Source organism: Cynoglossus semilaevis, chromosome 18 (assembly GCF_000523025.1).
Source record: "Cynoglossus semilaevis isolate Cse_v1.0 chromosome 18, Cse_v1.0, whole genome shotgun sequence".
NCBI lineage: Eukaryota > Metazoa > Chordata > Actinopteri > Pleuronectiformes > Cynoglossidae > Cynoglossus > Cynoglossus semilaevis.
Window position 1 is genome coordinate 12,859,930 of NC_024324.1, and position 14,582 is coordinate 12,874,511.

General features: G+C 43.6%; 1 protein-coding gene and 2 long non-coding RNA genes across 6 annotated transcripts in view; 2 read left to right on the plus strand and 1 right to left on the minus strand.

Moving 5' to 3' along the window:
- Positions 1-6,987, minus strand: part of LOC103394585 (adhesion G protein-coupled receptor B1-like) — a 26,211-nt gene extending 19,224 nt beyond the window's left edge. The window contains exons 1-2 of the mRNA XM_008331966.3: positions 4,490-6,987; positions 1,110-2,004 (exon numbers count right to left, since the gene is read on the minus strand). Of these exons, the coding sequence (XP_008330188.1) occupies positions 1,110-1,809 (700 nt within the window). The 5' untranslated portion in view covers positions 1,810-2,004; positions 4,490-6,987. The remainder of the gene's footprint in view (positions 1-1,109; positions 2,005-4,489) is intronic.
- LOC107989950 (uncharacterized) overlaps positions 1-9,458 on the plus strand; it is a 48,664-nt gene extending 39,206 nt beyond the window's left edge. For both annotated transcript variants that reach the window (XR_003052730.1, XR_001761471.2), the window contains 3 exons: positions 3,701-3,763; positions 8,107-8,228; positions 9,262-9,458. This is a non-coding gene — a long non-coding RNA (uncharacterized LOC107989950). The remainder of the gene's footprint in view (positions 1-3,700; positions 3,764-8,106; positions 8,229-9,261) is intronic.
- The window catches only part of LOC103394590 (uncharacterized), a 315,109-nt gene that overhangs the window by 227,825 nt on the left and 72,702 nt on the right, over positions 1-14,582 (plus strand). The gene's annotated exons all lie outside the window — the stretch shown is intronic.

A 14,582-nucleotide genomic window follows, 5' to 3' on the forward strand; every position in this document is an offset into this window, starting at 1 on the left:
TCCTCAACTGTTCCCTCACGCACGTCCTCCTCGGGCTGGCAGCCTCGGCTACGCACCTGGACTCCACCGTCGCACTCCTGGCTGCAGGCAGACCAGCGACCCCAACCGGCCCAGCCTTCTGTAAAGAAACCACAGCAAAAAAGGTTTAAGTCATGCCATGCGGTGGCGACTTTGAATCTGAACTTTGTTCCTGTCTGAGGGAACTCACAGGAAGTAGTCTGAGCTGAGAAGTTAGAGGTTGAGGTCAGTTAACTTGTTCTTTTCAACCTAGGCCTTGTGGGTGGTAAACCCCTGACTGGCTGAGCTACTGCTGAGGCCTTGAATGAAAACTTTAGTGACGTACTATGCAGTGACTATACAGTACGCATGACTCAAAAGAAAGTAGAAATATTCATTTTCTATGCAGAGAACTAAAAAGACTCCTTTGTTAGAGGTGAGCACTCAGGCTGATAGGTGTTCCATTTGAAATGGTAATTGTTCGCTTTTAACCACTCACCGTGTGAACCACGGCAGAGTGGTATGGAAGGATGACAGGCGCGGTTGCTATGACGACTATGAGTGCTGTGTTTCGATTTCCGCTGCCAGTTGACTGAGCTCTTTGTGCTCCACTTTGCCCGCTCCAACACCATCACTAACACACAAACACGTCCTTCAATCTCTCCCCAAAACCCAGACTCCACGCCGAGCCATAAATCCCAAAGGTCTGCCTAGGGGAAAAATACAGAGGCGGGTGTGTGTGCGTGCGTGTTATGTGTGTGTGTGTGCTTCAGGTGGCGCTCCCACTTAGTCTTTGAGGTGCTGCAGCAAATTTCTCTAACTCCGCTGATTTACTTTTCATTGCTCTGCCGCTGCAGAGTGCACACCCTGTGCCTGTGTCTCTGTCCAACAAACGTGGGTCATTAACTTCAACAGCTCTTAAGCTGCTGTAATCACACAGTGATCACAGAGCCGGCAGCACTGTGTGATGTAGGAAAACATGATAGCCTCAAACAGCTGTCTGCTCGGGCGCAAGACAATAAAAACAACAACCAAACAACCTTTGTTTTTGTTCATGAATCAGAGACCTTTCCTAAAACTATAAAAGTAATGAAAATAATTCTTAAACTTACTGATAATCTCAGCGTCCCGTCCGTTGTCTTTGGGGATAGTAACACAGTTCTCCACGTAGACACCACCTCTGTAGCAGCTTCCTGGTTTCCTCTTTGGAGCCTCCCAGCACTGGCAGGGTGTGTTCATGATGCCGCAGGGATAATCATGGGTGCTACTTGACAGGCATTTCTCCAACCACTGGCACAGCATTTGGCAGGCAGGCATGCTGGGATTCCTTTTTCCCACAACCAGAAATTCGGCCTTGAAATCATTAACGTCGCTCTCTGCCGCGACCTCCAGCCCAATCCTTGGTGCCACCTTGCGGATCTGCAGGAACTGCTTGGTGGACTCCAGATAGGTGACAGTAGTGGAAGCATCACACAGCCTGACCACCTCGTCGAAGCTCTCCATGCCCAGGTAGGTGCGGGAGGTCTCGATGAAGGAGTCGAACTGGAAGGTCCTGATCTGGCGAGGCACGCAGGAGTCGGTGGGTTTGGTGATCTTCATGTAAACAGTGTAGCGGCGTGGGTCAGGATTCTGCAGGGTCCAGGAGCAGGGTGAGGAAGGGAAGGTGGTCGTGGAGGAGAACACGCCGAAGAAACGACTCTGCTCCAGGGTGGCGCAGGTGGCGGAGGCTGGTCCAGAGGGAGTGCATGAGGTCAAACCAAAAAGGACTAAGAGGAAGGCCACACAAGGGCCGGCAAGTGGTGACCACGCCATTGGGTCGGCTTCGTTAGAGATTCTGATGTTTCTCTGATGACTTTTTTTTAACTGGATTTTTTTTTCTAACTTCTTTCTTGCAAGTTACTGCACTTCTTTCAGATCTTCTGAATGATCTTGCACCCCTCTGAAGAGCTGATGGATTATAGCTTTTACAGCTTCAGACAGTCTGTCATGTCTGTTTCAGGAGGGGAGCTGCAGAGAGAGAGGGGAAGAACAGATTAGTAATCATGACCAGAAACTAGTGTGCAGTGTTTTTTTCAACAAGTCCATTAAATGCCTCTTAATTATGCCCAGGCTGAAATTGTATTTAATCATCTGGGATTTGCCTGTGATCAATATCATAGTGTTGGGCTGTGATTCACTGATGAAAATGCTCATTTCTCCAGGACATAATTGCTCTGGCAGTGCAATTACAGTTCTTCACAGCAGACTGGTATCTCAGAGCATTTGTTCTTTCCTCCCACACAGTGAACTGATCTGCGAATCATGTGCGTCAGTCTGACGCTCATAGACGCATTGCTACGGGCAACCATGGACGCTTAATAGTTTTGCTATTTGTACGACCCACTCCTGATGCGTGAAGAGAAGTACTTAGTCCGTACCTGAGCTAACGGTGTCATTACATATCCTGCTGTGGCATTTCAGCAAATGCATTGTGGAGCCAACCACTCTGACATTAATGCATGCATGTTGCATGTGCATGCACAAAGTATTTTTTTTTGTTTTTGTTGCTGCTTTGCAACAGCGCCTCATGCATTCAAATCAAGCATGAACACGCTCCTCTTTCTTATATTTTTTGACATTCAGAAGTGTGCAGATATAATGTCTAAAGGTGTCCCTCTGCTTTGCAGACACTGATCTGTGCCGCTGAATGACTAGTCATTTATAGAAGCAGAGAGCAGAGTCACTGCAGGGGTCTCTGTGCTCCACGGGAGCTGCACAAGTAAAAGAGATACTCCTGAGGAGAAAACACTGTTGCTCAGCAACTACATCTTTCAAGGCGAGAGCTTCCGTCTTATTTTAGGTTTTCTCATTTTGAAAATCAGACAAAAAATGACAAGATAATGTCTGCATTAAAGGAGATTATGGCCATATCTGAAACTCACTTTTTAAAGTTTTGGCTTGAAACCATGTGTGATAAAAAGAGCAGTGAAAGCAGAAGCACCTGTCCTTTTCAGGCAGAGACCTCAGTAATTACCACTCTTACATTTCTTTTCACATCTCTCCCTCCCTCTCTGTCTTGCTCGATCTCAGTTCTGTTCGCAACACAGCAAAGACCTCTGCTTTGTGTAGGTGGGCTCCTCTCCCCCGCCTCCCCTCAACCGGAAGCACCAATAATGGACATTTGGTGGAGCGCATGGTGTAAACGAGAGACAGTGGTCCAGCCTGTGTGTGTGTGTGTCCCTGACTTTATTATTCTTGTTATGTTTTGTCCTCTTTTGTCTCCCTTGTGATTTTGGTGTCGTCAACAACAGTTCTGCAAAAACAAGCAGCCCTGCGCAGTGTGCAGGTTGTTGTTATGGAGATAGTTTTTTGTGCAGATCAGTGTGAAAAACAGCAAATTGCAGGGACTCAACAATCAGCAGTTTCCTTCTTGCTTACGTGCACAGAAGTCTTTGCCATGCATGACTCAGATGAAGTTTATAAAACATATGAGCAAGATGATAAATGAATATATGCTCCTCATAAATCAGATTTGTCAAAATACACTTTCTTACTTGGTCCAAAGTTTAAGATGTAACGCCTTCTTTGACTGAATGATATGGATGTTATGACCTAACCTTTCTCTTTATCTATTTTCATCTTTTGCTGCAGTAATGTAACTGATTAAGACGCCTTCCCTCATCCGTAAACTGCTCACTCACTCCTTGTTTTCCTGTGCCTGCAGGATCTAAATGCTCACATGTGCAAGAACAGAGACCAGCTGGCTCAGCTTGGCTGCAAAGTCCATGTAAGTACAAAAACAACAAACAGTAAAAACCAAACAAATCCCTGCAGATGGTCGACGCAAAGTCTGAAGCTTCATTGTTACACAGTGTTTCACTGATTCAAGCACAAACGGTGGCACAGAATCTCCAGGTGCTGAGACAGACTTGGGAATTCATCAGTAACTGGACTTGAGGTTTGTAGCTGAAATCACTTCACCTCAGTTTTTCAGGAGTTCACATCAAGTCCAGTTGCTTCAGACTCACATGATTCAAAAAACGGAGGACAAACTTAACAGATATCATCTCTGACATAGACAAAGGTTTGTCAGACAAGCTCCATTGGTGAATGAGTGTCTTTAACACTTGTTTCAATACTAAATAGTGTTCAATATTTTTAACAGCAGCTGTCACCAGCCTTAGAAGCACGTCTTAAAGTCCTGTGCGTACAACCTGTTGCCACAGTATAACTTTCTCATCACCTCAGCTCACTTCATGAACAAGAGGCTAAAATGATTAAGCATTTATAAAAGCAACGAATTTTAACGTTGAAACATGAACAAAAAAAAAAAAAAAAAAAAAAAAAACCACAAAACAAAGTTGATAATTACTGACTCGAAGTTACAGAGACTTCCTGTCACCATCACTTCAAAACTTTGTACATATGCACGCTTATTCTCCCTAGACCTTCTTTGCAGGACATACAAACTCAAAAAAGGCATCAAATACCAGTACCTGTTGCACGTCCTTACCTCGATTTGGGTTTTCCTTGAGATCCCGTCAGCGGCTCTCTGTCCGGTGGCCCAGGGGTCTCGTGGATCTATCTGGGTGATCGGTTACAGCAGCTGCTGTGTGAACCTCAAAAAGTCTGACTCGGCTTCGCAACTTGTGCGCTCTGGCCAAAAACTTTCGCAGCGTTCGAAGCGGCGGAAAGAATGCGCCAGGTCCAAGACAGACCGACCGCGCAGGGTCGACCCAAAGTTTCAGTGCAGTCCACTCTCACAAGCAAAGAAATAGATAATGTGACTCTAACCAAACTCCAAAGAGTTTACTACCAACTTTGTTTAAGCAGCTATATCCAGACGAAGGCTGGCGTATAGCGGAGTGACAAATTGGTTTCTACCGGAGCTCCAGCGAGGACAGTCCTCCGAGGATCGCTTTCTAAGCTCCAGAATAAAATGTTGGTACTTCTACTCCCGGCTTCGGAGTCTTCTTGCTTGTGGTCTTTGCACTGCAAGTGGGTCCAGTCTCAGTGTAGCTCTCGGCCTGCTTCTGGAGCTATTTATCCAACCCCGCCCCCTCCCTCCTTCTCTGCCTCATGATGGAGTCAGTGCGTGGATGGCGTACTAGAGTGAATGAGGCAGCACCATGGACAGCGCCGAGACGAAGGGAGGGGTGGATACGGGGGAAGCGCGAATGTGTGCGGTCGTGCATGCGGGCGCGTTCGCGTGAAAGCGAGTTAGACAGAGCCAAGTGTGTGTGTGTGTGTGAAGGAGACAGTGTGTGTCAGTGTTCGGAGGAGGGAGGGGTTGAGGGAGAGAGATGACCAAACTTTGCACAGCCACAGACTACCGGTGAGAAGAGTTTCTGTTTCTGTGTGAATATGACACACACACACACACACACACCTTTCACAACTTCAACATGAACTATAACCCTAAAATACGTGACATCCCTACCCAAGATTAAGATTATTAATCTGTAATTAATCCTTATCACATTAATTTATTAGATGACACACACTAGAACACACACACGTACAATATACAAGATATACATTTTATATAAGTAATGATGCATTGTTTGAATAATGTTATTTAATAAATGAGTGACTTTGAATATAATCAGGTTCACTGATCATTGTGGTGGTCCACGTGATTTTAACATAAGTCCATGAAGGGTTAATAATTTGTGTACTTGCAGATCAGGTAGAAAAAAAACAACCTTGTGCTGTGTGTTGCAGACACAAACGTGCAGAAAGAATACTGTAATGTATGAAGCGCTCCTTCCGGTGCCTGTCATAGTGACGGTACCTCCACAACCAATTGAGGTGAGGCGCAGAGAGTGCGCACTCTCCCTCCCTTTTCCCTCCCTCCTTTCCTCCTTGTGACTATCTGTCTCTTTCTCTACAAAACACACTGACTTAAACCAACACACACACACACACACACACTCACAGGAATAGGCGTCAGCTCCCTCCATAATCCCCATCCCTCCCTCCTCTACATCCTCCTCTACCTCCTCACAGTTTCTCCTCTGGGAGGTGGGTGGGTGGATCTGGGTAGTTCTCGAAGTGTGGAAGGGATAACCTAACGTGGGTGTCCGCCTGTTGGTGTGTTGTGTTTCTGGCTCGGTGTCTCTCCCTGATACGGAAGAGACAGAAAGAGAGAAAAATAACCATAATGAGTAAATGGGCCTGCTGTTCCAAGCACATGAGTCAGGACGAGAGGACAAGAGAAGATGAGATGATTCCATCCATCTCGTCCTCGTCCTCTATGGGATTCCTCACGCAAACACGCAGCAGTGGGAGTGAGGAGTCATGCGGTGCTTGTGTTAGTGTTGGCATGTTCAGGTCCCACATCCTGGTGCCTTTGAACACACGACATGCTGCACAAGCTCAGGAGGAGTCGGCAGGACAATGAGGATTGGTGGTGTTTCAGGATGGAGGATTCTGACTTGACCTGGCAGTGCGCAGGGTTAAGGTGACCCCTCAGGACGGAAACATGAATCTATTTTCAGCACATACCCATTACACACTGAACACAATTTTGAACCATTACAGAGATTGTCCTGCACCGACTAGACATCCTGTAAATATCCTTCAATCTGTGTCTTTTATCAAGAAACAACTATTTACAACCATTTGAGGCGATCACTCAAAGACTTGGACTGGTACTGTTCACTGTAAACCAACCAAAGTTCTTTTTGCAAGAGGCCATGAGAATAGTATAATTATTAAAATTTAAATGTTCCCAATTCTAAAATTTGTGTGTGTTACTAATATGATAAGAATATAAATTAAATAAATCACCAATGACAGATTATTTATAGAGAAACACTTTCTGGTTAACAATATGAATTTTTGTGACAAAGTCCACCGCAGTTTTGAATCATCAGTACCATTGCTACAGTCAGTGAACATATAACAGAGTTATTAGCAAATGATCTTTACTGTAAACGGCTACACTTCCACTTCCTTTTAAATACATTACATGGACTGTTTGGCCTTGGTGACGATTCTGTACTGTTTGTACAAAGACACCAAGGCGCTTTTATTCCGGGTTTTCCTGGTGAAAGATATGATGTGGCCAATGTTTTTATTGTTTATATTTTAAAGACATATCGACTCAGTATGTATCATGTATCCACAATGTACAGTACATGTATCATACAGGAGCGTTGGTGGTGTCACAGCTTGTCACGCAACATGACTCAGTACCACACACAGAGGACAGTCCCACACAATCACCAGTGTCATACTACAGTATATATTTATAGACACCTTTATATGAACTTAAATAATCACAGTATACACTGTTACACATGTTAATTGATATTAAATCAAAATAGCAGGATTTTGACCATTCAAGATCCTGAGTTATCCCTGAGTCTTCCTTAAAGAAGGTCGGACTCTCTGTCGAAGCCTATTTTGATTCATACTTCTGTCCATATTGGACACACATCCGGCACATATTATATTTCATTTGTCACATCTGTGGTGCAAATTACAGACTCATCGATGACTCACTGCAATTGGCTCGTAGACTGCACATGATGGATGGACATCCTGTCAATCTCTTACTGAAGAAGTCACTAGGACATGTCAATTATTCTGCAGTACATCAAGTGTCTCCCCGTTACAAAAACCCTACAATACACTACCAAACCAAAAGCAGTTTACTCACAATTAATTTACTCAGGTTCAAACCCTGGTCTGTTCAGTTAAACACAACCGTGATGTACTCACAGGAATTGAAAAAAGACTATCATGAAAATCTTCTATGAATCTATTTAATACCTAGTCCACCTAGTGGAAGTGTGTTTAACGGTTCCGCCTGTCACTGTCATATTGACAAACTAATAGATTATTTGCAGGAAAAAAAATAAAGGTTTTCGGACCTTTTTAATCTAATTGTATTATTTTCCACTACACCCCCAGTGGTCTCTCGTGGTCTCACTAATGTGCCACGGCACAGCGGTTGGGAATCACTGCTTCAACATATGCTAGTTTGCAATGCACATCTATTGTGAAAGGGTGGCGTGGGCTGTTGCAAGCACAGTTACATAAGTTAGAGCTCATAGAAGTTTGTTTTGAAGAAGAGTGTGAACCTCTTCGCCCATCACCTCCACACTCTGTTCTGTTCCACAGGAGCCAGGACTGCCCACAGCCTACGCCCTCGCACTGCAGATACCCTGGAGTCTCCGTGGAGGGAAAAGGTGTGCCTTTGAAGAGAAGAAAATCCTTTTCTGTTGCAGGAAACTCTCCTGACGGTGACTATCTGTTCTGCATTATCATGATTGTCTGTGCCACTTCCGTTGTGAGCTCATTCTGTCTCTAGATGGTGCTGTTTTCAGTTTCCAAAGAGAGGAGCTGTGTTCAGAAATGAAGCTGGATTACTGAGGATTAGATGGATGAATCATTTCTTTGGCACTGAAGTTCATTCCTATCAATGCTCTCAGTTAAACAATTACCGAATACAACGTTGTACTTTAAAGTGGTCCACATGCATTGCAGACTCCTTATGGGTCACCACCCTTGTTAAAGAATGCACGTGTCTGTCCCTGCTGCACAGTATTCTTAATAAACAGATAAAGATTCTCTTCTTAGCATAAGACTGTAGCATAAGTGGTCTCCAGTAATGATGAGGCTCAGTATACATGTACAATACCTAATGGTTACATTCATTATATCATTACATAAAGTATGTTTTTCAAGTTCAGAGTTGTAAACAGTCCACAGAGATTTTGATCAGAACATGCAGTAGCTGAAACTTTTTCATCTTGAGCAGTGCTGGTTGTAAATGCTGTGGAAAAAACTAACAAAAGTTCTGTCTGAATCACATCATTGTCTGTTCCCCACTGTCTGTATTGTCTGTACACCTTCTACAGCTGCAGATGTGATTGGCATTTTGCAACGAATTCAGAAAGAAAAATACACACAGAGTGAGTGGCTCGGACCATTTTGCAGCTTCGTTTCTGTGTTACATCAGGCTTCAACAATAGAGTGACAGAAGTAGGACAAACACAGAGGAAGAGAGGCTCAAGGGTTAGGGTCAAGGATGACGTTTCTTAACCTACATCTGCAGCTACTCTAACTCAGTGCAGTTAGATCAGGGGTTGAATCTGAGTCAGGTCCTCAACAAGACACATTTATATCAGAATAACTGCAAAACAAAACAAAAACAACTAGAGATAAAACTTTCAATAAAACGTGTTTAACGCCTCTATACATTCTGATTGCAAATAAGTGCAGAGCTTTAAACCAATAAGGCATTTAACTTGATATCACTGTCTCCTGCTTCAGGTGTTTTATTTCCTGACCTGACCTGAGCTGACAGAGGTCAGCATCACCTGATGGGGCGAGACTCTACAGCTGGTCAGAGACGACTGCACTCTGGGACCAAAGGTAAGAAAGGGGAGATGTGTCTCATTCAGCAGGTTTATTTTATCACCTACAGCAGTGGTTCTCAATTATTTTCTGTCATGCCCCCCTCAAGGACAGAAATGTCACCCCCCCCCCCATGTATATTTATATCGGTACAAACCACTGTATGAGTTGCTGCCACCTAGTGACTGGAGACTTTTGTTATCAGTCAAGCATTACAGCAGTGGTACACACAGTGTGTCCAGCGTGCCATATTCTATTGGAAGCCCCTCACACACCCCTGGCACTTCACCCCCCCCCCCCCCCACTCTTTGAGAAGTACTGACCTACAGTAATGTTGTGTCCTCCACCCTACAGTATCAAGACTGTTTGTTCCTGTCGTTGTTTTCCCTCCTTGATCCTAACAATCAGCAGAACATGTAGTTTTTCTTTTCTATTTTTATTTCCAGTATGTGCTTACATAAAGCAAAGTACTGGCTAAGATATCATAGCCAGTATTTGGGACAGAGTGTGAAACAAAGACCAAAACAGTATTTGATGTGGGCGTTGTCTGGAGGCGTGAGCGCTGCCCTCGTCATGCAAATGATGGATTTATATGTTTTTGGTTTTTTGATAGGCTGAATAAATGCACACTCTCTTCACAATAAGTAGAAAAACACCAGTTATATGAATTCTAATTGCTCAGTCCCAATCATGGCTGCTGTGTTTTTTAGCTCCTTATTCCACCTACAAAGACGTACAATGCCTGCTCTTTCACCCAGTGTTCACCCTCAATCATCCCACTCAAGCCACACATGTGGCATGAGTAGCTGTAACAGCTAGTATTGAAGGTACAAGCTGCCCTGTCTCCTCCTTTCAAGATGAGAGACCTGCTGTAAACAGAACACGAGCAGCATGTGGCAAAGAGTGACCTGTTATAATTCACCTTATAAATAAAGATTTCTGTGTCCAATCAGCAACAAGGAGTTTTCAAACAGACCAACAGGCCTTAAACTATACTAAAAGTATACTCCAGGGTGTAATACATAAAGCCGAACAATGGTGTGAAAAAATAATTTCTTCCAAAGTACTCTTTAAATTACATTTTGACACCTTGTGACAGAGAGCAGCAGAGTCTGGCTGTGTTTCCTCTTCAATTCTTGTCTTTTCTTTGAGCGCTTCTTGAACCCAGTTTTGTCCTTATGTGCTGTTTGGCAAAGAGAGAATGGCAGGACCAGGTCTGAGCTGGTTATAAAATGTGTGAATAAAATACTGTACAGCTGCAGAGCACTTCAGAAATCAGAAACACATTAGTCAATTTCTTGGGCAACATGTTATGACCAGTGTAGAACTTGTGTCTGCAGGCTGAAGGTTTCTTGGGCAACATGTTATGACCTGTGTAGAACTTGTGTAGAACTTGTGTCTGCAGGCTGAAGGTTGGCTCCTTAATGTGCTGAAAAAGGATGTTAATAGATGTGATACACAAAAGTTGAACAAATTCTGACTAGCTTCACAGTTCAGACTCAGCAGGCCTCTTCAGCTGCTGATAAACACCGCTTTTGTCAACTGTACACATTCAGTGCTATAACTACTCGACATCCTGGGTGGCTGTCAACTTTTTGGGGATCAATATTGACTGTAAGAAGAAAAAAGTGAAAATAACAGGCAGTAAATTTCAGGCAGATTGATTTCCTATCTAAGCCACACGCAGCAGAGCTCAGTTAAAGCCAGTGCCTTTTTCCACTTTTTGACTTTGACTTTTTGATGGACAGATCATTGTACAGTGGCCTTTTTTTGGGCCAATACCACGAACATGAGGGTTTTACAGGAATCCCACGACAGGTGACGGACAGTACCCACTGAACTGCTGTCACTCAATAAGATATGATGGTGAATCATCTTGGATTGATGGGCCAGGTGGTGTAAATATCCTCAACATCAGAGAGTGAGAGGTGTAGGCAGGTGGCACAGTGACTCACACGGTTGTTTCTGCAGTGTAAAACGTCTACCGGGACTTCCCAGAACAGGTTAGCAGGGAAAAACAACACAGAGCAGGAAAGACATACATGGTGTTACCCGTGGATGACATATTTGGTCAAGCAAGAGGGATGGAAACAGTACGTTCAAATGTGATTTTCAAATGTTGAAGTCAGCATTTATTCCTCTCCTTGTGTAAAAGCTGCGATGGTCAATTCAAATGTGATTTTTCTCCTTGTGTAAAAGCTGCGATGGTCATTGTTAATGTGTGTTTGTCTCTGTGTGAAGTGACCCATTTTCTTCAATATCCTCTTGGTTTTTTTTAAGGTCAGGCTGCTGGACTCTGTCAAAGATAGTCTGTAATGACTTCAGAATAGGTTTGTGTATCAGCAGGATTTCTGTGACATAAAACAGGTGGACACAGGGAGCTGCACATGGAAATGCAGGGCAAGAGCGCAGGAGTTCACTGACTGTAGAAAGGAAACAAAGTGGCAGGGAAGTATGGGGAAAAGCCTGGTTGGATATAAGATTCCATAGACACAGATGGGCAAGATTTAGTAATCACAGAGGAAGGAAACGGAAGAGTGAAGCGCTGAGGAGTCAGACACAGGGGAAAAACAATGGCTGAAACTAATGAAAAGAAAGGAAAGAAACTAAACTCTCAACACAAACGATGTGACAGGGTTAGAGCCTGAGGCATCGAGGTACGAGTTTAAAACAAATACTCAAACATTTAGGGAAATGACACTAAACGTTGTGTGCGGCTCAGGTCATTATTAATCTTTGTCACTTGGAAGAGAGAGAGAACCAGTTTAATTCCATTTGAGCCCAAACAGGCTGATTCTCTGCTCCGTCTGCCAGTAGACAGGATTAACACTGCTATCACTTGAGACACAGACAAAATGGGATTTTTGGATTTCTGATGGCTTTCCTGGCTAAGGAGAAAATGTGTCGTGTTATGTTGTGCTTTGCCATGTTATGCAATGTTACACTACGCAATGTCACGCTCTCCCATGTTATGCTATGCAATGTTATGCTATGCCATGTCACGCTACGCAGTGTTATGTACTGAGTAATCACAGGGTGGCTGTGGTTTAATCCTGGGTTTACATGGTTCTAACAGATAAATGTAAATATAAAAAAAATGTTTATTGTTACAACGAAGCAATGGATGGCAGCATGGAGATAAATGTGTGTAAATCTTCCAGATGGTTGTTTGTGGAATGTGTCAAGAGTTGATTTTAAGGCAGCCATTGTCTTCAACAATATTAATCAGTCAACAGTTCACTGAAATCCATTCAACCATTGTGTCACTCAGCTTGTCAGCTGTAGACAGTGAGGCTGCTCTGATGGTTGCTCTGATGGTTGCTCTGATGGTTGCTCTGATGGTTGCTCTGATGCATGCTGGGCGTCTGACCTAAAGTTGAAGCCTCCACAAAGTAGAGCTGATACTTTGAGCTTGGGGTGCCTTGAAACTAAAACTCTTTTCCACAGTGGATGTGAATGAAAGCATGTTAATGGGTGGAACAGTTCACAGGCTGAGTACAGACTACAGAGCAGTGTTCATGTCGGATCGTTTCTTTACTCAGACTTCAGGACGTGATACCACAGCTACATATAAAAGATGCTACTGCAAAAGGAAGGGAGTTGTGGTTTCACTGCAGTGAAATTCAAATTCAAAGGTTCGCCTTCTGTATTTTAATGCATTGCAAAATTCATTGTCAAGGACAAGTTCTGAAAGCACACAGGTCTGTAATGTCAGTGCGGGTCGTCTCCCTGCAGCCTGAAATGTGCAGAAATGCGAGCAGAGGAACTGCGGTCAGAATCATGAGTTCCTGCTCAGTCACTGCTTCTGTTCTCTGTTCTGGTTGTGATTTCCAGTAAAGGGTGGATGTCATAACGTCTGCAGCATCACTCGGTCTGCAGGTTAGCTGCTTTTTTTCTGCAGAGCTTTTATGTTTTTTTTTTTTTGTTTTTTTTTTTGCCTCTTGCTCTCTTTCTTACACACATCTAAGACCAGAGTGTGGGAGTGCGAGGGATGACTCATCCGCCGCACACCTCATCACTGACTGACCATATTTGGGCTTCCCGGAAATTTTTTCTTCCCTCTCGTTCTGTCTGAGCTGGTCTAGTGGTGAGGAGCAGACAATGCAGGAACAGAATAATGAGCTCTTCTGCGTCCTCTTCCCTCTTTTTTTGGAGGGGACAGGGGGGCAACCCCCCCCCCAATTCAAACACAGAATTATTAACAAAATCCTCCAAATATTTGATCTTGTTTTTGTCACAAGGTCCCCGTCTGTTATTTGTGATTTGTTATTCAGGAGGCCTTTTGAGATTTTCTTTTGTAACCTGTTAATTATATTTTCCCCTCCGTTGGAAATGAATCGCTTTCAGTGCATAAACACGAGCAAGAAAACACGCGCTCTCCAACACAGACAGCTGTATTCACAGGACCTGACAACTCTATCTATCATTTACTTTTCCTTTTGCTTCAACCATGACTGATGGATAGATCGCATGTACAATATTCCATGCTTTTTATTCCAAAAAAATTACAAATCAGTTGAAAAGGAAGGGTCTTCTCCAAACTGGGTAGTGGGGGATTTATTTGCAGCTGCTTGACAATCTCTCCAAGATACTTGTGGAGTTGGGTAAATAGTCCATAATTTCAGGTTTGACGTCAGTAGAAATGTTTCAGTTATCTCTGGTGGTGTAGAGTCCGACCTGTAGCTGTCTTCAGTCATAGAAGTCATGACCCAATGATGTCGAAGTGTTAAAGTGGACGATAAGGCGCGGGTTATAAGTTGAAGCTCAAATTGTTGAAGATTTTTTTTATTAACTGGAACTCAGGGAAAAATAAACTCAACATAAGCATTGAGTCACACATAAGTCCTCGTCAGGTGAAGTTCACAGGGAAAAAACTAGAAGTTTGTGATTCTGAACTTGGGTGAGGTGTTCAAGTCCAAGCACCAAGTCACAAACACAACAACAGAAACCATTGATTACTGTGAATAGTTAGAACAGGCAATTATTATTTATTTTGCTCAGACGTGATCATCAGTCCTGGCCCTTTTATAAATATTCATGTGTCATAAATAAACAGGGAAAGTTCTGGACCACAGTGAGAGAACTCCGAACTTGATATATTCTGAGATTTACGCAGTTATTTTTTTCCCTCAGAGTTTATGTATTTTCCCCACACAGCTGTGATCCCAGGTGCAGGGTGATCTATTCAGCCTCTGCACAGTTCCAGAGACCTGGAAATTGGTCTTGCTTACATTCAG